The sequence below is a fragment of the Anolis carolinensis genome, unplaced genomic scaffold (genome assembly GCF_035594765.1).
Source record: "Anolis carolinensis isolate JA03-04 unplaced genomic scaffold, rAnoCar3.1.pri scaffold_13, whole genome shotgun sequence".
In the NCBI taxonomy this organism is placed as follows: domain Eukaryota; kingdom Metazoa; phylum Chordata; class Lepidosauria; order Squamata; family Dactyloidae; genus Anolis; species Anolis carolinensis.
In genome coordinates, this window is record NW_026943824.1 from 11679043 (window position 1) to 11703474 (window position 24432).

At 44.1% G+C, this 24432-nt stretch overlaps 2 protein-coding genes across 4 annotated transcripts in view; one reads left to right on the forward strand and one right to left on the reverse strand.

Moving 5' to 3' along the window:
- ppl (periplakin) overlaps positions 1-4508 on the forward strand; it is a 69642-nt gene extending 65134 nt beyond the window's left edge. Inside the window, exon 22 of the mRNA XM_008116801.3 lies at positions 1199-4508. Coding sequence (XP_008115008.1) covers positions 1199-3862 — 2664 coding nt within the window. The 3' untranslated portion in view covers positions 3863-4508. The remainder of the gene's footprint in view (positions 1-1198) is intronic.
- Positions 4500-24431, reverse strand: ubn1 (ubinuclein 1). 3 transcript variants are annotated; one of them, XM_008116798.3, is made up of 17 exons: positions 24315-24431; positions 19792-20599; positions 19369-19455; positions 18597-18692; positions 18204-18338; positions 17834-17937; positions 16052-16490; positions 14828-14898; positions 13815-13944; positions 12145-12263; positions 11435-11563; positions 11014-11157; positions 10774-10824; positions 10436-10478; positions 9045-10262; positions 7932-8184; positions 4500-7656 (listed from the first exon to the last, which is right to left on the reverse strand). In XM_008116798.3, the coding sequence occupies exons 2-17, from the start codon at positions 20038-20040 to the stop codon at positions 7604-7606; spliced, it is 3321 nt and encodes a 1106-aa protein (XP_008115005.2). In that variant the 5' UTR covers positions 20041-20599; positions 24315-24431; the 3' UTR covers positions 4500-7603. The 3 variants fall into 3 exon arrangements, with proteins under 3 accessions (XP_008115005.2, XP_062820304.1, XP_008115007.2); XM_062964234.1 differs by having other exon boundaries at positions 24212-24394; XM_008116800.3 differs by lacking the exon at positions 11014-11157.
- Between the last annotated feature and the right edge of the window lies 1 nt (position 24432).

A 24432-nucleotide genomic window follows, 5' to 3' on the forward strand; every position in this document is an offset into this window, starting at 1 on the left:
GAGAGATTCCACAGGGACAGGGCTGTGATCTACCACCGTTTCCATTCAAATCCAGTTGAGATTGATGTTAGTACGATACCATAATCCCCTTCTTTTGCAGCTTGGACAACAAGTGCTACTAAAATTTGTTTATATAGAGGAAAATATTACCGTATATACTCAAATATAAGCCGACTCGAATATAAGCTGAGGCACCTAATTTTACCACAAAAAAACTAGGAAAACATTGACTCCAGTATAAGCCGAGGGTGAGAAATTTCAGAAATAAAAACAGATACCTAAAAATTACATTAATTGAGGCATCAGTAGGTTAAATGTTTTTGAATATTTACATCAAGCTCTAATTTAAGATAAGACTGTCTAACTCTGATTAAATCATTATTCTCATCTTCTTCAGTGTAAATGTGCTTATGTATCCTTTGAATAATAATAGAGTAAAATAATACATGTAATAATAATAATAAATACAGGAAAATAATACAATAATAAGATCAGAGTGAAATAATAAATGTATTAATAATAATAATAAAAATAGAGTAAAATAAATGTAATAGTAGCAACAATAATAGAGTACAATAATAAATGTAATAATAATAGAGTAAAATAATAAATGTAATAATACCAATAATAATATAAAATAATAATAAATGTACCATATATTCTCGAGTGTAAGCTAACCCAAATATAAGCCAACCAGGATCCTCACCCGAGTATAAGCCGAGGGGGGCTTTTTCAGTCTTAAAAAAAGGGCTGAAAAACTAGGTTTATACTCGAGTATATACAGTACATTACTAACATAGTACTTACATATTATATATCATACTTTCATTTTTACGTCTCACTGTAGATTATAGATATCTGCACGTTTAGTTACACCGGTGACATGGTCAGATTTAATTTGTGATATAAATGCAGAGTGACTTTTTTGGACCATACAGAATGGGCCTATCCAGTTATAGTGGTTGGAGTGGAGTTCCACATGCAAAACCATTTCAGATGCGCAGTAAGGCGCCTATAGTAGTGTGTCAATGCACACTGTGTAACGCATGCTGTCTTTGTGCAGGGGTTGTGACCCTCTAAGGTTCCCTCAAGTGACAAATGCAGCCCACTGACTCTAACATTTGCTCACTTTTGCTTTAAACTGACACCTATGCAGGTCAGTTCTCCCATTGACTTTCTGCTTCCTTCTTATTGACAGCAACCTGACGTTCAGTTGATGCAGGAGTCTGTTCAGAGCAGCAGGTCTGAAAGGCCGCTAGAAGAAATCTGGAAGTTAAGGAAGGAGCTGGAGGATGAAAGTCAGCGGAGACAGCAGCTGGAGGAGGAAATCAAGGTCATTCAGGAAAACATCCTCCTCCTCCAGAACCAGAAGCCGCAGGAAAGCCTGGTCACCAAGGAGGTGGTGAAGAAAGTGCCCGACCCACAGCTGGAAGACAGCTTCTACAAGATGCAGCAAAACTTTGCGGAAGAGCAGCGCAAGAACCAGGAGCTGCAGAACGAACTCGAAGCCCTGAAGCTCAAGCTGCGGACCCTGGAGCATGAAAAGAGAGAAGGCGCGCAGGAGTACGTGGTCAAGGAGGTCCTGCGGATTGAGCCGGATAAAGCCCAAGCCGAGGAAATCCTGAAGCTGAAAGAAGAATTGGAGGACCTCAGGAGGCAGGAAGGATCCCGCCAGAATGACATGCTCCTCTTGCGTCGCCAAATTGCTACTCTCTCCGACGAGAAGAATAAGGAGCAGGAGAAGGTGACTGAAAAGGAAGTGCTGAAACTGCAGAATGACCCTCAACTGGAGAGCGAATATCAGCAGTTGCAGGAGAGCAAGCAGCGGGAGAGCAGCCTAAGGCAGCAGCAGGAAGAAGAGCTCCGTTTCTTGCAGGCCAAACTGAAGCAGCTGGAGAAGGAACGGGTGATGGCTGAGGGCAAAATCACGGTGAAGGAGGTGCTGAAGGTGGAGAAGGACCTAGCGACGGAAAGGGAGGTGAGCGAGCTGCGGCGTCTGTATGAAGAAGAGAAAGCCAAAGGCCGCTCTCATGAGAGAGAGAAAGCCGAGCTGCTCAGAAAGATCCAGGTGCTGGAGCAAGAAAATGCCAAAGTGCTTGTCCAGGAGAAGGTCCGGGAAATTGTTCGACCAGACCCCCAGACTGAAAACGAAGTGGCTAACCTTCGCCTTGAGCTTGTAGAACAGGAGAGAAGATACCGGGGCGGAGAAGAGCAGCTGAAGAGTTGTCAGAATGAGCTGGCTGCTTTGAGGAACAGAGGACCTCAAGTGGAAGTGCAGGAGGTCATTAAAGAAGTCATTAAGTACAAAACTGACCCAGAGACGGAGCAGGAGCTGCAGAATCTCAGAGATGAGATTGTGGATAGGACCAGAGCCATTGAGAGAGCAGATCTGGAGATCTATCAGCTGAAGCAAGAAATCCAGATGCTGAAGGAGGCCAAACCTCAGGTCCAGATGAAGGAAGTGGTTCAGGAGGTGTTGCAGTACCGGGAGGACCCCCAGACAAGAGAAGAGGTGGAATCGCTGAGGGCTCAGCTGGCTGAAGAACAGAAGAAGCACATGGACCTGGAGAGGGAGAGGCAGATCCAGGAGGAGAGGATCCGGGAGAAAGAAGAAGAACTCTCGCAGGTCAAGGAGAAAGTGGTACAGCAGGAGGTGGTGAAATTAGAGCAAGATCCGGCCTTGAAAGCTGAGATCAGCTGCTTCTCGCAGAACATAGAGAGCGAGCTGCACCAGATTGACTCGCTTCGGAACGAGATGCGGAAACTGCAGCGGAGGAGGTCGGAGCTGGAGCGTCAGCTGGATGAGCTGGAGAAAGAGAGGCAGGCCCGCCGTGAAGCAGAGCTGGAGGTGCAGAGGCTGAAGATCAGGCTGAGTGAACTGGAGGAGCAGGAGAAAGAGACGACGGAAAGAGTGACCGTGAAGCAGAAGGTAATCCTCCAGCAAGACCCGCAGCAGGAGAAAGAGCATGCTATGCTCAAGTTGGAACTGGAGGAGGAAAAGCATAAGAGGCAAGTTCTGCAAACCGAGTTAGAAGCCCTGAGGAAGAAGCTGCATGCGCTGGAGAACATGGAAGTCAAGGAGAAAGTGGTCTTCTCAGAGAGCGTCCAAGTGGACAAAGGTGACACTGAATACGAGATTCAGAAACTGAAGAACAACCTGGAGGAGGAAAGCCGGAGGAAGATGGAACTGGATGCAGATATCAGTCGGCTGGAGGCCAAGTTATCTGAAGTGGAGTTCAACAACTCCAAGTCTTCCAAGGAGCTGGACTTCTTGAGGGAGGAGAACCACAAGCTTCATCTAGAGAAGCAAAACCTGCTGTTGGAGATGAGGCGGCTGCAGTCCGAGATCGAGCTCACCATGGCAGAAGCCCGGGACTTGAAGAACATGTCACAGGTAGAAAGCAGCGGAAGCCTTGACTCTCGCTTCCAGACCTTGGAGAAAGAGTTGGAAGACCTGAAGAGGCTGTCTCGAGAAAAAGATAATGAGATTGAGCAGCTTCAAAACCGTCTCCAGACAGTGGCCATCAAGAGGGAGCAGAGGGAGAATCACTTGAGGCGTTCCATCGTGGTCATTGATCCCGACACCGGGAGAGAGATGTCTCCTGAGGAAGCCCACCGGTTTGGCCTTATTGAATGGGGCTTGTACGTGAAGTTGAAGAACCAAGAATGCGACTGGGAAGAGATAACCATGAAAGGGCCCACCGGGGAATCTTCCGTCATCCATGACAGAAAGTCGGGGAGGAAGTTCTCCATCGAAGATGCTTTGAAGAGTGGAAGACTAACAGAAACTCAATATGACAGCTATCTCAACAAGGAAATGTCTATCCAGGAGCTGGCAGTCTTGGTGTCTGGACAAAAATAAATAGCACCATCCGCAGAGGGATGATGTGAGAGAGCACTATTCTTAAGAAGCTGGTTTAGAGATCAACATTTGTTACAAATGCAAGACTTTTACTTATTGCTTCCCAAAGTGATCTGCATGCCAGAAACCTAGCACTTGGTTTCAACATTAGAGTGCAATCAACCTGCACTCAATTGATTTCCCTTAAAATCCAGGGAATCCTGCCAAACATATGGCCAATGCTGCATTTTGCCAAGATTACAAGTTAGTTCCCACTAGCAATGGATACCCTGTGCATTCATGGGAGAAACAAAACAAAAAGCTGGTCCCTTGATGTGATGTCTGTAATGGACTCGTTTGGCATCAAAACTCGTAAAGCCTTTATCTAAAAATTAGTATGCGATATGGCTCAAAAGATGTTAGCAAGTAGAGTTTATGCTTTCAGGTCATAACTCCACAGTTTTGCCTCTGGGCTTTAAAAGGGCAGTGATAACGTTCCCTTCCCAATGCCAAAGAGTGCCTTATTTCCCATGTTGCAATTATAAAAATACATGTGCTGGTGTTGTGCTTAGTTATATTTGATGGTATGTATTCAAATACTTATTGTAGAAGGGAATGGGAAACTTTATTTATACCCCCAAATAAAATGACGATATACTTGAGGAAATGATGCTCCCTTTTATTCACGTCCGTTTTAAGTCATGTATATGGTCCTAAGACGGCATTACTGTAAGCATTGGTGGTTTGTGTATTCTACATTTTTTCTGCAAAAGGACACATAACAGGCTGTTCTAAGCAGAAGAAAAATGGCAAGACTTCAGCATCTTGTGAATGTCACCTTTCCGGGGTGTGTTTAGTTTGTCCCACCAGAAATTGAATGTATCCAGCTTGGATCCAACTCTGCAGACATGTTTCTGGAAAGGGTGCGTCTGCCAGCTTTCCAGCCTTCTGGAAGTTTCCAAAGCTTTCCTGACACTGCTTGGGAAGCCGCCTTGTTTCCTTTTAGATAATTAAATTATCAAATCTAGCCCTGTCTTTTGCAATTGTCAGCAGATCTCTCAGAGGCCTTACCCCATCGCCAGGCGCCTGATCTGTTTTTGCAGGAACAAGCTCCACTTGCAGAACAGGCTCTTGACCACCTTCTTTCAAAACAGAGAGGGAGATAAAAGCTGCATTGGGTGTTTTTTGGAAACTGAAAAAACAATTTTATTTTGTTTCTGTATACAAGATTAATCATTTTTAAATGTCCCCTCCGCTCACCTTGTTACCTAGAAAGGCCCCCTCCCTCCCCCCTCCCTTCCCTTCCCTACGACACACACAAAAATAAATGGCAGCGCTTCCTGCACATAAAGAAACTGCTGCTCTTCTAAGTTTTAAGTGCCAACCGGTGGTCCGCATGCCCACCGCAAAAGAAAACCTAGCAAAAATGATCGCCAGCCAAGGCAGGGAGACACCCAGCTGGTAGATCTTGGCCTTGCCATGGCTGTGTTTCTCTTTCTTGTTAAAACACAAAAGGAAAAAAAAATAGTGGGGCTGAAAAAAGCAGGTGGGGAAAACCAAAACGCACAGGATTTCCACCATATAACATTTCCCTGAGGCAAGAGGCTTTGAGAAGTTTCTTCCTATAACAAGGAGCTTCCGCTCCGGCTTTGATAAGGATAGACATGTGGCAAACAGAAGCATGTGAATAGGCCTTACAGAAAACAGTTCAAGCTCGGAGCAAATCCTTCCTGGCCCGGAGCCCCTGGTCCTATGAAGGTGAAGCAGCTCTTTAAACATAACCAAGACACAGCAGGATTGAGCTTTGACCAAAACTAAACAAAGCGAACCCCCAAAGCACCCTTCTCTGCTAACACCTCCATGATTCAAAACTGGTAACCTTCAGACTTGGTCTTTGGCTCTTCTGTAACTTAAATTGTTTTTACATTTATCGGCTTAAAACATAAATCCCATGGAGATAAATAAGCCTCCAATTCCATTTTGTCTGAAAGAAATGCATAAGAGATGAGTGTTTTTTGCTTATGTTTACCCGGCATCCAAAACTGGTAGGTCCATAGAAAGAACGGCTCTCCAAGCTTTGTTTAGAAGACACAATCCAAATAAGAGTTGAAGATCATGTACTTTCAGAGAGACAATAAGCAACCTGGGGTTTAAGAACAAATGGTACGGATCATGATCAGAAACAACTCCCAATTTAAGCTGATAATGTTTTGAAGACAGGGTGTTACTGGGTCATACCAGTTTCAAAAAAGAGTTAGCCAACTGGCAACCAGACGGCTGAGCATGATTTTCATTCTATTAAGATATATTTACTGCAAGTAGGCTTTTGCAGAAGGCTTCCGTATGGAGGGTTGTGTATCATGTATGTTACCTACATTCCCCCAGCGATTCCTTGCATCTTTCCTCGCCAGAACATGCCAAGGGAACATGTCTGTGAGGGATATGGTCCTTGGAACCAAGGAACCTATAAAACCTATCTAGGTACCAGCCTTGGAGCCTTGATAGGAGAGGTAGGGCCTATTGAAGACTTCCAAGACAAACTTTGCATGCCAAGATTCACACTGAACCCCCACCATTGTAATGCACCCCAAAGAGCTGGGCTGCAAGGCAATTTCAGATACAGGGAGCAAAATAAGCCCTAGCCCATTTTGCAGTCACTGGACTGGCATGGTGTTCAAGGGGCAGCTCTGTCCTAATCCCCGATGCAAAGCTGGCAATTGCTGGAATTTCCCTCCTGCAGCCCCTGACTTCCCATTTACATTATTAGTCAGAAAACAGCTTGTTCTGGCAAGTCATTTTGATCCTGAGCTAAACTCTGGTTCCAGGGCAGTGATTTTAGAAGGGAAACTCGAGTCACATCACTTAGCATTGGTTATCTGACCTGTCTGAGTCTGCCTTGCCACCTCAGAAACACTCATCTATCTAATAATGCCCAATGCATCTCCAAAAAAGAAAAACAATGCCAAAGGAGACAAAAAGAAAAAGCTTTAGGGAGCTCACCCACCACAAAAGCTTGAGACGTTTTGCACTCTTGCTCCACCATAAAAAGGCACTGAAATTACAGCTCCGTTAAACACAATGACATGCGGGTGGAGAAGGGTTTTTTGTCTGATCCAAGATATTCAGGGGTAATGACAGGGTGGGCCTAAGGAACAGAGAATGGAGCCTAGACCAGGCAGAGAAGCAAAAAAGAAAGGAAAAAGAAAGTCACGAATCCAGCTCAGTGTTCATGAGTGCATCCTGAGGCCTGTCCAGACTTCCTTCGGAGAGGACCTGATGGGCTTGGCAAAGTGGCCACAGAGGAAACCACCTTCCAGTCACCATGAGCACAGTACTGTCACAAAAAGTGTGTGTTGGAAAGGGGGGGAGGGAGGGATATGGCATATGAGTCAGTCAATTTCTTTGCTGGGCTTCAGTCAGCCCAAGGAAGGAACAAACATCTTCCTGCAATCCGTTTGTAATATCAAGGAGGAGGTAATTGGATCCAGAGAGACTCTGCTAGTGCTTGGCTTGTACAAACTTGCCTGGATCACTCCCTCCTCTGCCTGGGCAAAAAGGAGGAGGCGAAGCAAGAGCAGCGGCCACAACTGGGCCCTGTAAGCGCTTCCTTTCCATAGGTTAGGCACACAGCCTCATAGGAAAACTCCTGGTCCACAAAGTTACAAGGAGCCTCCAGCTGGGCTCTGTTTTGAGTCAGAATAGCAAGACAAAGAGCCGTGTGCCCATCACACAGTCTCACATGGTGGGCCCCCTTCAGAGCTGTCACAACTTCCGGGGCTGTACATTGGACCCTTTTGCATGGAGCTGAGATGGATCTGGAAGAGATGCAAAAAGAAGGGTGTTCAGTATGCCCAGAGAGCAGCTTCTATGCTTCTGGAGGCAAAGAAAAATGGGGGGGGGGGGGGGAGGAGACAGAGAGAGAGAGAGAGAGAGAGAGAGAGAGAGAGAGAGAGAGAGAGAGAGAGAAGGACCATCCGAGCCCTCCTCAAACATATCCCAATCGAAATTACTTCTTGCACAGATAGAATGACCACTTTCAAACACCACACTAGGGCCAAGGGGCTGACTCCCTCCCACCGGCATCACTTACTGTGGGCCAGACCATGGTGAAAAGTCCCTGGAGCTGGTCCGGTCACGATAGCATCCTTCGACACCCCCGCTTTGGGCGGCGACTCGGAGCTGAAGGAAATGACATGAAGAGGGAAGGAATGGATGGGCGAGATGATTCCCAGTGGGGTAGAGCTGAGGGCCGCAGGTAGCTTGGGGTTGCTGGGCTTGTAGGAGGTCGAGAGGACGTTCAAGGAGGGCGAACTGGTGAGCAGCACTGCTCCGCTAGCTCCCTTCTGGCAAGGAAGGGGGGGGGGGGTTGAGAGAGAGAAAGCACACCATGAGAACGGCAATGGTCTTGAGAAATATATCAATGAGCTCTGGCTTTCCCCAGCAGGAATGCTGACATTCCTTGGTCACCAGGGCATTACTGACAATTAATATAATAATAATAATAATTATTATTATTATTATTATTATTATTATTATTATTATTATTTTATTATGACACAGCAAACAAGATAGATATGCTGGATTTCATATCACAAAATCACAAGTCAAACACTTCCCAAGTGTCTAGGACTGTGTGATGTATTTTCGGATGATACGTGCAGATCCCAGTAGGGTGGCCTTTTGCAGTTGGCAATTATTATTATATTATTATTATTATTATTTTATTTTTATACCCCGCCTCCATCTCCCCGTGGGGACTCGGGGCAGCTTACAAATACAAAACAAAAGTACAATAACATCAGGTACCAAACAACATGCAAATGAACATTTTAAAAAGACATAAATAAAATGACAACCATTAATAAAACACAAGTTAAAATACAGGAATAGAACCATACAAATGAACTGGGCAAAAGTGCACTAAGTAAGACTTGTAAACATGGTGGAAGTTAAAGTGCTATAAGATCATGGGGGAGAACCTTAAAAAGGGGGTGAACCCTGAGACTAGTACGGGAAGTTTATCATACAAATAGGTAAAGGTAAAGGTTTCCCCTGACGTTAAGTCCAGTCGTGACCGACTCTGGGGTTGGTGCTTATCTCCAAGCATTTTGGATAAGGGATACTCAACCACTGTTAGCCAAAGGGTGCAAGAAAGGCACGAGATCACGGTTATTCCCATTTGCTTTTCCAAGGGGCCACTTACTGGCACAGAGGTAGAGGAGGCAGTGCTGCTGATCACAGCAGGCTTCAGGGAGGAGGTCAGCAGCTTGGCCACCCCTTGGGTCCCTCCGCTCGAACTGACATTCGGCCCCCCCGGCGGAGCAACCAACGTCAGCTTTTGGGAGACGAGAGTCTTCTTCACCATGGGGCTGGGCGAGGAGCGACTGGGGGCCTGCCCGGAGGAGGGAAGACAGGCACCTGTCAGCAAACTGCTTGAGCTCTGGTTTGCAGAAATGGTCAATGGCGAGCCACTGGGAGAAGCCATGTGCCTGGAAAGGGCCACAAAGGGCGATTTGAACGATTGTCCTGAGGCGCCAGAGTTGCTCAGGTGCTTTCCTGCGTAGGTCAGGGACATGGCGGCAGGGCCAGGGGTCTTATGGGAGCCGGAAGATCCTAGGGAGATGGTCGAAGAGGCGGAAGAGTGAAAGCTTGTTGTTTTGAGGGGTGTCTTCGCCTGCGATGGCTGGAGGAGGGGGCGCTGGGGGACCAGTGAGACAGCCTTAGATCCCTGCAGCTTCACAAAGGGGGGTGATGTGGGGAAAGCCTTTGGCGGCTGAGCCCCTATGGAAAACACTTTCACCTGGGGCATCTGCACAGAGGTGGATGTCTGGGGGCCGTGAACAGTCCGCGGAAGGCTGTGATGCTTCAGCTTTGCCTGGTGGGCCTCTGGGGCCTTGGCGGAGGGAGCCTGGCAGGACGGGTCTTTGTAACTGGAGTTCTCGGCCTTCTTCTCTGGAGGGGCCTGGCCCAAGGCCAAGGCCTGCTCCGCCAGGAAGTTGAGGGGGGACTGCAGGGAGCTGCCACAAGTCGGAGGGACGGGCGAGGGGTTGGGTTTGGAAAAGGACCTCTTCTCTTCCACGGGGACTTGGATTGGGGGCTTCTCCGAGGGAGTCTTTGGGATCACGGGAAGGGTGAAGTCAGGACTTCCACCTGTCTGGCTGTTCAGGACAGCCAGTTCCTTAGAGACGGCTTCCAGGGAGGAGGCAGCATTATGGATTATGTCCTCGTCCAAAGAGTCATCCATACTGAAGGCGGCTGGCGTGACTGAGCTGCTGGAAGCTGGGGCCGAACTCATCGCCAGGAGCTCCCTGGTCTGAGTGCTGAGGCCAACCATCATTCCTTGCGACTCTGGAGGAACCATGCCACTTGCGTGAATCGAGACAGGAAGCGCCACCTTCTTATCCGGCTTGCCAGGAGACTCCTGGAAAAAACAGACAGAAGGGCAAATGAGTTTGTCTGCTGATTTAAAAGAATCATTTAGTGCAAGTATGGGCAAACAAAAAACTACAGAGCTTTTCCACATATCTTCTCTTCCTCTGCCAAGATGACATCAGAAGTGAGAGCTCACTGAAGACTCCAGACCCATTTACTCACCTTCCCCTTCACCTTTGGAGGTGCCACAACTTTCTTCTTGGTTCTGCAGGAAAACACAAAAAAGAGAGGGGCTCAATTTACTTCCAGCAGATTCCCAAATGCCCGCGCAATCGCTTGCTTGAGGACTTTGCTTGAGGCATTCATTACAAGGGTTGAGGTCCTCTTTTACAGGATGTCAGGAAGGTCAAGGTTAGGCATCCCTCTGCCAAAGGATGTGTTTGAGTGACAATCTGGACACCTGACAGCTAAGCCTGATTGAAGGACTGAAAAGGACAAGAACAGAATTGTTTTGCTGTTTGCAAGCAGATTTGTTGTACGGACACAGGACAGATACTTACGGGAGTGACGTCAGGTAACTGTGCCCTCGCCGGCTCTCCTTGGCCAATGTTCTAGGAAAGAAAGCAAGAAGTGAGAAGCCGAACCGGATCTGCGATTCTCACAAAGAAGCTAGTAACATCTAGGCTAGAAAAATCTGGAAAACCAGGTCCACCACCCCAAAAAAAAATTGCTTCAAAATTTATGGCAATTTAACTTTTCTAAGAAGTACACTGTTCATTTCCTTCTTCGTTTCTTCTCACCTGGACTGCATCCAGCCCTTCGGCCAAAGAGATTTGACTTCCGCATCTAGGAAGTTCTTTACATAATCCTCCATTGGCTGAGCTTTGTTCTTTTCATGGTCATAGGCCTCCAGTTTCATCTTCACCACTTGGGAGAGCAAATCCCTGAAGGAAGCAGTTAGTGAAAACCGTGGATTTTTAAAAATTAAAACCAACTGCTTCATAGTTTCTTTTTAAATTGGGTTAAAAACCTATTAGCAACACTAAAAGAAATATTTCCCACACATTCGGCCTTCAGCACCAGCTTCAAACCAGGAAATAGACGGACCAGGAAAAGTGAACCCAAGCTAGGGATGGATAGATCCATCTAGACGTCTTGTGCTACCTTGAAATATAACAAGAAAACTCTTTAACCAGCCCTTTTACTCTCTGCTCTACAAACCTGATTTCATCATTCCACTGGAACTTCTTCCGGGGTCCCATGACCCGCTTCCCTCCTTTGTCATCGTCATCTTCGTCATCAGAACAAATCCGGTCTCTCTGCTCCTTGTCCTTCTCCTCTTCCAGCATCCTTAGAGAGAAAAAGCAACACTCAGGCATAAGGCTCTGCTTCCTAAATACACTCTTGCCTTGAAATGTTATTTATTTTATTTATTTACTATATTTCTACCCTGCTCTTCTCACCCTGAAGGGGACTCAGAGCAGCTTACAGTTTGGCCACTTCAGTGCCCCATTGCAAATACACAGTGTAGAAATATAATGCAATACAAATCAAAGCACGTTTAACATAAAATACAAGACAAAAATGACACAAAGCATAATAACGTCCAGAAATAAGATATAAATAAATATTAAACATTAAAACATTTAAACCCAATTACAATTATTGTGGAGGTTCATCAATTAAATAATATATTTTGTTAAGCTGTCATCACTGATAAACATGAGCCAGTGAGAAAATTAAGAGAAGTCTCCACAAAATAAATAAAATCTGAAAACAAAACAAAAGTACCCACTAAAGCATTTCCTCCTGGAAATGTTTCAACCGCAATAACAAGAGGGAGCAGAGAGGCTCTGGTAACACATCAACAGTTATACATCTGTGGGTAAGGGAGGACTATGTAGGGAGAATTACACAGATACCATACGTACTTGGCAAACCTGGCTTGAGTGTGTGCCTGGCATTCTTCCTGGAATTTGGTCATCTGTTCTGGCATTGCCCTGCCAATGGCTTCTTTTAATTTTTGAAGGGGCTCCTTCAGTCGACCACCCTAAGGGAAGAAGAAAGGATTTACTTTACATTTGGTACGTCTAACAGCACCTACTCAGTCAGTTTCAGGGACAGAGATGGAGGAGAGCATCTTTTTGGCAACACTGAAGGCCCACACTTTCCCAACAAGCCCACTCACTAAACTAAGTGAGTGGGCTACCAATAGTTTCAGTGGGTTAGAGCAGCAGTAGACAATAGGAAAATATTCTGTTCTGGCAAGGGCAGGCCTACCCAGTCAAATTTTAACTTGTGAAATTTAACCTGCATTTTACTGGTGTGGTCTTGTGTGTTCTTGCATGCATTTTAACACAGGTTGTGCTTTATTTCTCTGTTTCAATCCCATTGTGCCCTGCCTCGAACCACAAGGAGAGGTAAGTGTTAAAGTAATAATAATAATACAAACAGAGGCACACTCTGTGGCCCAAATGATTCATTGGAACTTATGCCTCAAGTACCACCTCCCAGCAGTAAAGAACTGGTGAGATCACAAACCTGCAAAAGTATTGGAAAATGAGCACGCAAAGATACTGTGGGATTTCCGAATCCAGACTGACAAAGTTCTGGAACACAACACACCAGACATCACAGTTGTGGAAAAGAAAAAGGTTTGGATCATTGATGTCGCCATCCCAGGTGACAGTCGCATTGACGAAAAACAACAGGAAAAACTCAGCCGCTATCAGGACCTCAAGATTGAACTTGAGGCAGAGTTGCAGTGCAGGTGGTCCCGGTGGTGCCGTGCCAAAAGATCTCAGCCGGCATTTGGAAACAATAGACATTGACAAAATTACGATCTGCCAACTGCAAAAGGCCACCCTGCTGGGATCTGCGTGCATCATCTGAAAACACATCACACAGTCCTAGACACTTGGGAAGTGTTCGACTTGTGATTTTGTGATACAAAATCCAGCATATCTATCTTGCTTGCTGTGTCATAATAAAATAATAATAATTACATAGGCCAACAAAAAAATCTTGGTGTCTTGGTATTTAAGGCCTCTTCCTGGGGTTTTTTGGGACACTGATTCAGAAAGTTGCACTGGTTAGACCGTATCAGATACAGTTCCTTAGATAGGATTATCATGATTTTCTATGGGCAAACAAATGGCAAAAACTAGAGCAGATGGGCTACAACTAGTGACGTTTTTGGAATCAGTTGGTCAAATATACCCAACAAACAAGGCTACAATTGGAGGCACCAAAATGTGTGTTGGCCAGTGTTATTAACTTTCATCCGTGTGGAAGAAACTCTGAATGATCGAAGCGTATTTTTTCTAACAGGAATGTATTTTCCAAGGGAAAGGGTGACAGACATAAACATCTATTGTGGGAGCATCTTTCCATAACCATCTCCCTTTGTCTGAAGGATGCCAAAGGCACTGCGATTCAGAAACACACATTTCCGTGTCCTTAATTAATCATTTAATCAAGAAAGAGTTGTTCCTGATTTCCATCTACATTGTGGTTTGGGATACTGGTGCACTAAACAAACTCACAGATGTTTCAGAATCTAAAATGACTTGTCTCTTGAAGTGGTGCTGTGAGGACGCACCTGGTCACAAAGGTAAAGCCTGCGGGCCCGTTTGAGCAAGGTGTCCTTGTTGCAAGGCAGGAAGGAGGCCAGGTGAGCATAAACCCCGGATCGGACCTGGCTGTTCAGCTCCCGCGTTTGTAGTTCTATACTACAGGCAGCAAAAAAGACAGAACGGATTTAGTCCTCTATTTCTCGAAAAGCCATTCTCTCTATTATCAGAATGAGAAGGATCATACTTAAAAGCCCTTTGGAAATTAAGAAGTTCAACTGGGAAATAACTTAGAAAAGGCAACACAAGTTTAAAAAATAGTATGACCAAAGCTCTACTGGCAACTGGAGCTAGTCTGAATAGAAGCTCAGGAAAACAGGCCAATCTGACAGGAGATGTCCTGAAGACATGCAGTTGCACAATTATGAAGTCCTTTAGCTCGTGGGCTATTTTTAAATAGTAGCAGCTACACCAGATTTCTTAGCCAGAAGACTCCTTGTCATTTTTAACATTTTTAACATTAACAGAAGTAATACACTTCTAAGACTGGCCATATTTTATTTATTTATTTATTTATTACATCATTTCTACCCTGCCCTTCTCACCCCTCAGGGGACTCAGGGCGGCTTACAACATGAACATATATATCAAAACAATTTATATCATGTTTAAAAATCCATTTAAATTAAAAAACTTACATTAAAATTGAGAGCTTACATTAAAAAACCTACATAGTTATACATATAAATATACATTCAGGTGTGTTTCAAGTCCAAGTGGGGCAATCAGTGAGTCGTATTATTATAATTAATTATTTTCTCTTTTAAAGAATGAATGAAATGTTTTTTTAAAGAGTTTTACTCAACTCTGAATGACAGGAACTGCATAGTACAAAAATGTATATGCAAGACAATTAAAGGAGACTTCTTAAAACTGGAGATTGCCAACTATGATGACTCACTTATGATGCAGAATATTATTCCATTAGTTTCCCCCCCACTCCTAGAGCATATATGGTTCAAATGGTACGTTCAGGACTTACTCCAGTAAAATGCTATTCATGTCCTGGTTGAAGAATTTGTGCCTGCCTTCTCCTTCTGCAGCTTTTGCAGCCTAATTTGTAAAGAAAAACAAATTACTGCCCAACAGAGCCATAGATAACGAATAAAAAGGAAAAAAAAAACAGAAGAGAAGGAAGGATGTGTGGAGGAGTTACGGCTTTCCTGAATAATGCCAGGCCACACCCAACCAAAGGAGGAAATTCTGAATTACCTTTGAATAATCACATTTTATCACCTTCCTAAAGGGCCTCTGATTCTCTAAATCAGTGTTTCCCAACCTTTGGCCTCCAGGTGTTTTGGACTTCAAATCCCAGAAATCCCAGCCAACTACTAGGAACTGTGGGAGCTGAAGTCCATAACACCTGGAGGCCCAATGGTTGGGAACCACTGCTCCAAATAAAGCTTGGTGATATAAAAGTAGAACCCACTGCAATAATAAAAATTTGCTTTAACTTCTCTTAGTCTTAGTTGTAATCAAAATAGGGCAGAGAGGGCAGATGGACCCTCTCTAGTTGGCCAGCTTTGCGAAGAGGAATCTATTAGCAGTCGCAATGAATTTCCAGTTGTAAGTATGAGCTGTGAATAACCTCTGCCTTGCTCATTGAGTATGAGAAGCTAGGAAGAAACTGAACTGAGCTCTGTGGAGCTGTTCCTTCACTAGTCTTGCCAAGCCAGTCATGCAATGGTTACTAGTCATGCAATGCCAAAACAACAGAATTTTTCTGATATTTGTCAAATTTTGGAACCAAACAATGGCACATCTCCCACCCCACCATCACAAAGTGTATTTAGTATTCCTATCCAATTAAGTGCTTCCTTTCGACAAACTAGGCATCTCAAAGAGATCCAGGCAAATTGCTCCTGGTGCTCCCTGTGTCATCTGAAATAAAGTCATATCAGGTGACCACATGGCCTCCTTGTGCTAAATGCCATTACAGACTGAGTTTCCAGAAAACAGCCTCTTCAAAACATGAAGGCAAGGACAACTGCCAGTGCCTGAGGGACATTTGTAGCTTAGTGGTCAACTACATGCTGCAAGTGCAAAAGGCCCCAAGGCAGGCTGACAAAAACTTGTGTGAACCCCAGAAATGCTACCAGTTATCAATGCAGATAACACCAAGCTAGATGGGCCAATGACTTGTACAGGCTTGCTCATGGCTAGGCTAACTCTTACACTTCTTGCCACGTTGTTGGAGTGGCGTTACCTGAGTCAGCTCCTCGATGCGCTTCTCTAGGGACGCCGGGAGTCCGTCTGGAAGGGCCAGGGGTTGCTTGACCTCCTGCTCCAGGCTCACTCCGAGGGAGTCGCTCCCATCCTCCATGTCGTGAAAGCGGCTCTCTTCTGGACATTCAAACAGTATCTTTTCGAGGTCGAGGTCCGATAGGGAGTCCATGGCCGTGGCTGCCTGAAGCAGCTCGTTGTCGCTGGTGGGGCCAAAGAGGGAGAGGAGAGGGTCCGGCATGCTCTCCACTTCCCGTGAGGTTGGAGTCTCTGGCAGAGAAGGGACAGCGAGCTTCGGCTCATGATCCCGTGTTTTTTGAGCATCCTTTTCCTTTTGAAATTTCTTCAACATTTCTTTGACACTCAGGGAGCCCGAGTATTTCTTCTTCTTCTTCTCTTTGCTTGCATTTAGAGCTGTGAACCTGTGAGAGAGGCCCAGTATTATACTCACCACAGAAGAACACAGACTTCACTTCACTTTATTTCTTAGTCTCTCTTCACCAGAGTGCTCCGAGCGACTTAAAATTTAAAATATCATTCCACAATATAAAAACATTCAACATAAAAACATTCAACAGTGACTATTTGGCAAATTAGATCTGATTTACTTAAATGCACAACCAAACAGCCAAGTCTTGAGCGTTTTTATAAAAGGTTGCAACTCCGACATTGCTCTAACATATGGAGGCAATGAGTTCCACAGAATTGGAGCATAGGTCAAAAAGGCTCTACGCCTTGTAGCTTCCAGGTGTATCTCCCTAGGGCCAGGTACGTATAGATTTTCCTGGGAGGATCGAGGTGACCACTGATGGAAAAAAGGAATGAGGCGGTCTCTAAGATATAATGGTCCTTGGCCATTTCGAGCTCTAAATGTCAGGATCAGTATCTTGTAAGAGATCCAATGTTCTATTGGTAGCCAATGCAGTTGTTTGAGAATCGTGTAATATGGGATCTTATAGATGGCATACCCAATCATGTTACCGCCCAGAGTATTACTGGTTTGGGTAATTGAAAAGCACAATGCTTGAAAACTGTGCTGTGTATGGAATGTCTGAAAATCACAAGAAATGTTTATTATTTTACACTTGGATTGTTACGGCAGATAGCCAACCTTCCTCAGGTTCTACTGCATTTTTAAAATTTTTATAATTTTACACTCTTACAATTTTATTAGTGGGATTTTATATGCATTGTTGGTTTTACTTATATTTTTGTATTTATACTTGTATATTGTTGTTTATATGCGGCATTTGGAGTGCTCCTGTGAGCCGCTCTGAGTCCCTTAGGGAAGATGGTGGTGGAGTACAAATAAAGATTTATTATGATTATTATTATTATTATGATTATTATTGTACTTTGTATTATTGCACTTTGTTACCCAAAAGTATTAAATATTTTCCTACTCCTCACATTTCTTCAGAAATGTGGGTCTGTAACATTTCCCCCCCCCCTCAAAATTAGGTAACTTCACTAATTTAAAGTCATAACTTTCAACCTATGAATGTATGCTCCTAGAATCAGAAAAAAAAAATCTGTATATTTCTCACTGTCAAAATATCTTGTCTACTTTTCTCATAATCTGGGATGCAGATTATTAATGAAGACCAGGTTTAATTCACTCCACAGCAAGAAACTAACAGCTAGAACACGGATCTGAACTGGATTATCCCAGTTATTTCACTGAAATCTAACAGTTGCAGACGTTGATCAAAGAATAGGCATCCATCATTCCAACAATCACATTAGAACAATGGTAGACTCTTACCCAGTTTTAGGAAATTTAGATTTTTTAGATTTCTTTTCCTTGTCATAAGAATCATCCTTTTTCTTCTTCTTCATCTTCTCACCTCCTTCTTTCAATTTCCGCTTCTAAATATGAAAAAAAATGTGTTATTATACAGCATCAAGAGCCCTTTAAATACTTCCAAGAGAAAAAAGGTCTTGGATACAAGCTCATAGTTTGAAAAAAACAACAACCCAGAAATATCATTTACTAGCTAACTTGAGGTGAGATTAGAAAAAAAAGTGAGGTACTCACTGTTTTCTCTTATCAGTCAGAAACACGAGTACACTTTACGGAAGGCTATGTTTAAACACAAACGCAGAAATAAACTCAGAACATCACAATTCCAGACCTTAGGAGATTTCTTCTTTTTCTCTTTGATATAGTCATCTTCCGATTCTGAAGCCTGTCGGAACTGAAGGGTTCCAGAGTTGATGTAAAAGCCTCCATACTTGGTTGTTAATGATGCCGGAACAAGCTCATCATACTGGGAAAAAAGCAGAGAGATCGATCAACCTGAGGTGTGCTTTGTTTAGCGCAAAACTGGGATAACTGCAGGAGAGGTGGGTATTAAATTATATTATTATTATTATTATTATTATTATTGGATGTTATTCTCCAATCAGTAATACAGTAAACAAACAGCTGTACTTTCCCTTCCTTAGCTATATTGTATTTCTCCTTGACATTAACAACTTGGGCTGCATACAGACAACACCGTGCTCGCCCCCCTTTCATTACTTACTGCTTCAGAATTATCAATGAAGGAATCAGATTCATCATATCCATAGCCCATATCAATCAAATCCTGAACACGGTCTTTCCGGCGCTTCTTTCCACCCTGAAATCAGAAAGATCATGTTTATCCACAACTGAACAGAATATGTTCCACTGTTAAATCCAGCAAAAACCCATCTGCTGGCACCAAGGACTGATAGACATGCCTAAAACTGACATTGTATCTCGTATATTTTAAAACAGAAAAGGAAAACAGTCTGAGTACAATCCAAGGTGGACCACACTGAAACCTAGGCAATCATCATGAGGCTATTTATAGCTAAACTTCTCATAAAATCTAGGCCAAGCCACTATAAAATCCATAGCAAGGCAATGATAATATAGCATAATGTGCCCAGAAGTCTAACTCCAGATGCCTGGGGTTCAATGCTCCACTGAGTTATGAAGTTCAATGCATGTTCTTAGATAAGGCAGTCTTGCTCTCACTAACCTGCCACGTAAATCATTAGTAAAACAGTAGGATAAAGGCAGTTCACATGGGAAAACAGACAAGAGACAAGGATAAAAATATAAACTAGGATAGAAAGGTAACAGAGTGCAAACCAAAGTGTCCTGCACTTGATTATCACTTGTCCTGAAATCACCACTATGAATTACTTCAGTAGTGCTTGGTATCATATACACTCCAAACATGAGGACAATCCTGGGTTTGAATGCAGCTGCATTTTTATAACAAAAATATACTGTATCTGTCACACAGGTGTGATGTAGAAGCTTACGTATTTCTCTTCAAACTTCCTGGCAAGTGCTTCCACTTTGTGCTTCTCTTTTTCATCATCATTGAAGGGATCAGCAAGGTCTCTCTTCTGCAGAGAAAGAAAATGGTGCAAAATGAATATCACTTGTTCAGAAGGTTGATTTCTAACAAGGTCATGCTTTTCTTGACTAGTGATTTTCAAAAGATGGTCTCATATGTTCATGGAAATTCACATTTGCCAAACAGATATGACATCATTTTTCCTTTTCAATAAGGTTATGATTGGCATTTATTTCCAAAAGGGTATGTGCCCAGAGACTGGGTGCAGTTATTTCCATTAATTACAAAATGGGTGAAATACTAGTTTGTCAAAATGTAGGGGACTCCTACTTGCCCAATCATTGTTCTGAAATACGCACATCAGAGAACAAATATATATATATACCTTTTCTCCAGCAGAACTGCTCTTCCCTTTTCCACGTGAATTCTTCAATAGTTCAGGATAAAAGAACTCCGGACAGCGCTTGTGATCCGGTTCAAAGAGGGCTAGGGCAATGCGAACGGCTGCAGCCGTAGGTTCCGCTTCCTGCATGTGCTCCGTTCCTGCAGCATCTTCCCGACGTGCTTTTTTCAGTAAAGTGGTGCTCAGAGGTCCTGAGAGAGGAGTGAGCTGGACCCTGTGAGGTTCCGTCATGGCTATTCTTACACTGCAGCCGCTCTCAAGGCATAATTTTGGTCAGCCAAAAACTGCACCAGTATGGAGGCAGAAGCATCACCAGTAAGAAACACGCAGAAAAATAGATATCAAATGCAGAATACTGGTAAGGATGCTGGATTGCACTTTAAAGTACATAGACAAAAAAACAACAATTTCTTGTTTCAAAGAGGCAAAGAATCAGCCCATAGCAGTGTATTTACAGACCCAATTTGGGGAAAAAGTTATAGCCTTGATGCAATCCAATTTGACACCAAGTAGAAAACAAGGAAGGAGAGGAAATGTTCTGAAGGGAGTCAGTTTCAGTGTAATCTTCAAGACTAAGGTTAGTCGGGGTTATCGCCTCTTGCATTTGGCCTTTCCCCATGCAGATGGCTGGCATGATGTGCAGAAAACTGGATACATTTGCTCCTTTATTTCCTCTGTATTTCTGCCAAGCAAAAGTCTATTAACACTCAGGTCCAAATTAATCCAGATTTCTGGCCTGCAGGCCATGCTTGTGCAGCTTTATTCCAAAGACATTTCTTCATATTTTAACCTAAGAACACAAAAACATGCCAGCCACAAAAATCAACACAGGTACCATGCATAGATTTTGTTGTTTTTTGCTGAACACTGTAATTGCAAGGATGGGTCTAAAAGGAACCTCACACTTGACTCAACCGCCATAGAATTTGTTACTAACTCAGGTCTGAAGTGCAGCCCATGGGTCACTTGTGGTCCTCAGCCCCTTATCTTGGCTGAGTCCTTCAAGGGTCCTTCCCTGAGTCAACAAAACTGCCAGGGAATGCAGCCCTAGTTGACTAGTTTGTGGAGTAAATACATACATAGGATAGGACTGGAAATCCTATTGTTAGACAAGCGTACATTAATTTTAATTCTGGGGTCCAGCAGCAATGGGTTACTGCCACTTTCATGCCCTTCTTGAGCACCAGCCAATAGAACAGTTAAAAACATGACTGGTGAACTTTATCTATGATCCACCAAGACAATTTCTATCTTTTAACGATGACTGACAGACAAACAGTACATGATATATTGAACAGTAGTCTGACCAGACGTTTTGCAGAGTGCATTTTAAGCTGAACTCTTGACAGATGCTTCTTAAAAATATATCTAAATTCTAGCACTTGACGAACAAAGCATAAAAACACCCAGATATTCCATTCTCTTAAAAGTACAACGACAAACTGAAGATTCTTCAAAAGTAGGTGACAAAAAGGATTCAGGGCAATGGCTCAGATGAGAATCTGTGACAGTATAAAGTATTTACTAATAAAGACTGTCTCTGAACAACTGGGCTTATGACAGCAGTGTGGCATTCTGTTTTCCCAGGGCACACAATCTGAAATGCATACAAACAACAAGCTTGGGAGATCACCTTGGCAGAAGTCATTTCCTTAGGGATAGCTGCTTCAAAACAATATCTCTCTGAGGAAAAAGACTTCTAAAAGCCATGAAGAGAGCAAGAGTAAAGGATCCTATTTCTTGAGTCCTACTATATCTGCCTCTCAGTGCCTGAGCTTGGCATCTTGGGAGTCATAAAATCACCTTTATTTGGCTAAATTGCCTCACCAAACCCTGCGGCTACTACCCCAAGGTTGTCGTTCACTAAGATTTTTATAAATTCCCCTTTTTTATAAATTCCCCTTTTTCTTAAAGTATCTAGACCAGGCATGGGCAAACGTTGGCCCTCCAAGTATTTTGGACTTCAACTCTCACAATTCCTACCCGCTGTTTGGAATCGTGGGAGTTCAAGTCCAAAACACCTGGAGGGCCAAAGTTTGCCCATACCTGATCTAGACTGCGACATGAATGCCATTTGACTTTATTTTCACTGCCCTGGCTTTTATGGAATTCTAGGAGTTGTAGTTTGGCCAGGCACCAGCTCGCTTTTGGCAGAGAAAGCTAAGACTATGTAAAACTACAACTCACATTGTTTCATAGCAGCGAGGTGTGGCAGTTAAAACCAAGGGTCGAACTGCATTCATTCTACAGCAGGCAGGGCCAACTTCAGCCCTCCCTCCAGGTGTTTTGGACTCCAACTCCCACAATTCCTAATTTTGTACTATACATGTTGTGGGGTTTATAATTTTTTATCAGATATGTTTTGGTTTGGTAATTATATTTATTTTTATGGTATGTAATATTTTGTTTGGGGCCCCTGGTGGCACTGTGTTAAAGCACTGAGTTGCTGAACTTGTGGACCAAAAGGCCCCAGGTTCAAATCCCGGGAGCGGAATGAGTGCCCGCTGTTAGCCCCAGCTTCTGCCAACCTAGCAGTTCGAAAACATACAAATGTGAGTGGGTCAATAGGTACTGCTCAGGCAGGAAGGTAACGGCGCTCCATGCAGTCATGCCAGTGGCGACATGACCTTGGAGGTGTCTATGGACAACGCCGGCTCTTCGGCTTAGAAATGGAGATGACCACCAACCCCCAGAGTTGGTCACGACTGGACTTAACGTCCGGGGAAACCTTTATCTTTGCCCTACCATCCTTTAAGAAACAACTGAAAACTTGGTTGTTTAGGTTGGCTTTTGGAGAGACAGCCATTGGATGACCAGCCTCAATATAACTCTATTCTGAATTCTACTAGGTCCCTCTTATTTGGGTATTTTAATCTAATGATTCTACTTTTATATTTATATTGCTGCTACAGTCCCCCCACCTATGAATTTGACTGAATTGTATTGGTGGTTGTTTGATACTATTACTGTTGTATTAACTTTTGTTTTAATTTTTGTTTTCATTACCATATTGTGTTTTAACCTGTGCATATTGTGTTAATGTATGTGTGTTGTTCTTTTGTAACATTGTAAGCTGCCCCGAGTCCCTGCGGGGAGATGGTGGCGGAGTATAATAAAGTTTTAATAATAATAATAATATTTTGTTTACATGTTTGCCACTTTGAGTCCCGATCTGGGAGAAAAGTGGGATAGAAATAAATAAATAAATAATAAAACACCGGGAGGGAGGGATGACGTTTGCCTGTTAAGAATTGTGGGAGTTGAAGTCCAAATACACCCTGGAGCAGTGATTCTCAACCTTGGGTCCCCAGATGATTTTGGCCTTCACTGGCTACGGATAAGTTTCCGGGCCCAATTCAAGGTGCAGGTTATTACCTAGAAAGCCTTAACGGTTCAGGACCTGCCTATCTCTGTGATCGCCTCCTCTCCTACGAACCAACGCGAACCCTAAGATCATCCGGGGAGGCACTCCTCTCGCTTCCGCCTTTGTCTCAAATGCGGCTGGTGGGGACGAGGGAGAGGGCCTTCTCGGCAGTGGCCCCCCGGCTCTGGAACTCTCTCCCTAAGGAGATCAGGTTAGCTCCTTCCCTGCCCATTTTCCACCGGGAATTGAAAACATGGTTGTTCCAGAGCGCGTTTGAATGAACAGGCCCAATAGAGCTGTCATCAGAATACTTCTTTATGTTTTAAAACCGTATGGCACTTTATCACTGTTAAATATTTCCATAATACCGCACTTTATGAAACCTGTCCCCGCTGGTTTGCTTTTAATTACTCTGATTTTATCTGCTTGGATTTTAACGTATTGTCCATTATTTTATTTTGTGTATTGTTGAAATGTTTTAAGTTTTCGTCAAATATGTTGTGTCGTTGTTTCGGGCTTGTCCCTGTTGTGAGCCGCCCCAAGTCCCTTCGGGGAGATGGGGCGGGATATAAAAATAACGTTTATTATTATTATTAACTCCCAGAAATCCTAACAGCTGGAAAACTGGCTGGGATTTCTGGGAGTTGTGGGCCAAAAACATCTGGGGACCCCAGGTTGAGAACCACTGGCCGAAGTTGGCCCGCGCCTATTCTGTTTTAAAGACACTCGGGTTTTGCTTTGCTTTACTAACGAGGAAGCTGTCACAATTCCATTCAGGGCGAAGGCCTTTGCATTCCTCTGCCAAAGAGAACTACAACGGGTTGTTGTATGTCTTTCGGGCTGTGTGGCTGAGGATGCCTGCCATAGATGTGGGCGAAACTTCAGGAGAGAATACTTCTGGAACATGGCCACACAGCCCGAAAGACATACAACAACCCTGTGATCCCGGCCATGAAAGCCTTCGACAACACATAGAACTACAACGCCCAGGCAGGCCTCACCTCCGCCAAGCCCTCCATAGTCCCTTCCCTTCCTCACCCAAGCGAGGCCTCGGGAGCCCGAGGAGGAGAAGGTCCCTCTCCCGGCGCCTGAGAGGAGGTTTGTCCCTCCCTGCGCCCCGTCTGTCCCCGTGGAGCCTTACCGGCCTTGTCTCCGGCTCCTCAACCATCCTCCCTGTCTGTTGTGGTTGCCCCGGATCCAATCCCTCGCCATCCTCACCCCGGAAGTTGTTGTTGTCGGTGGGAGGGGGAGAGAAGGAA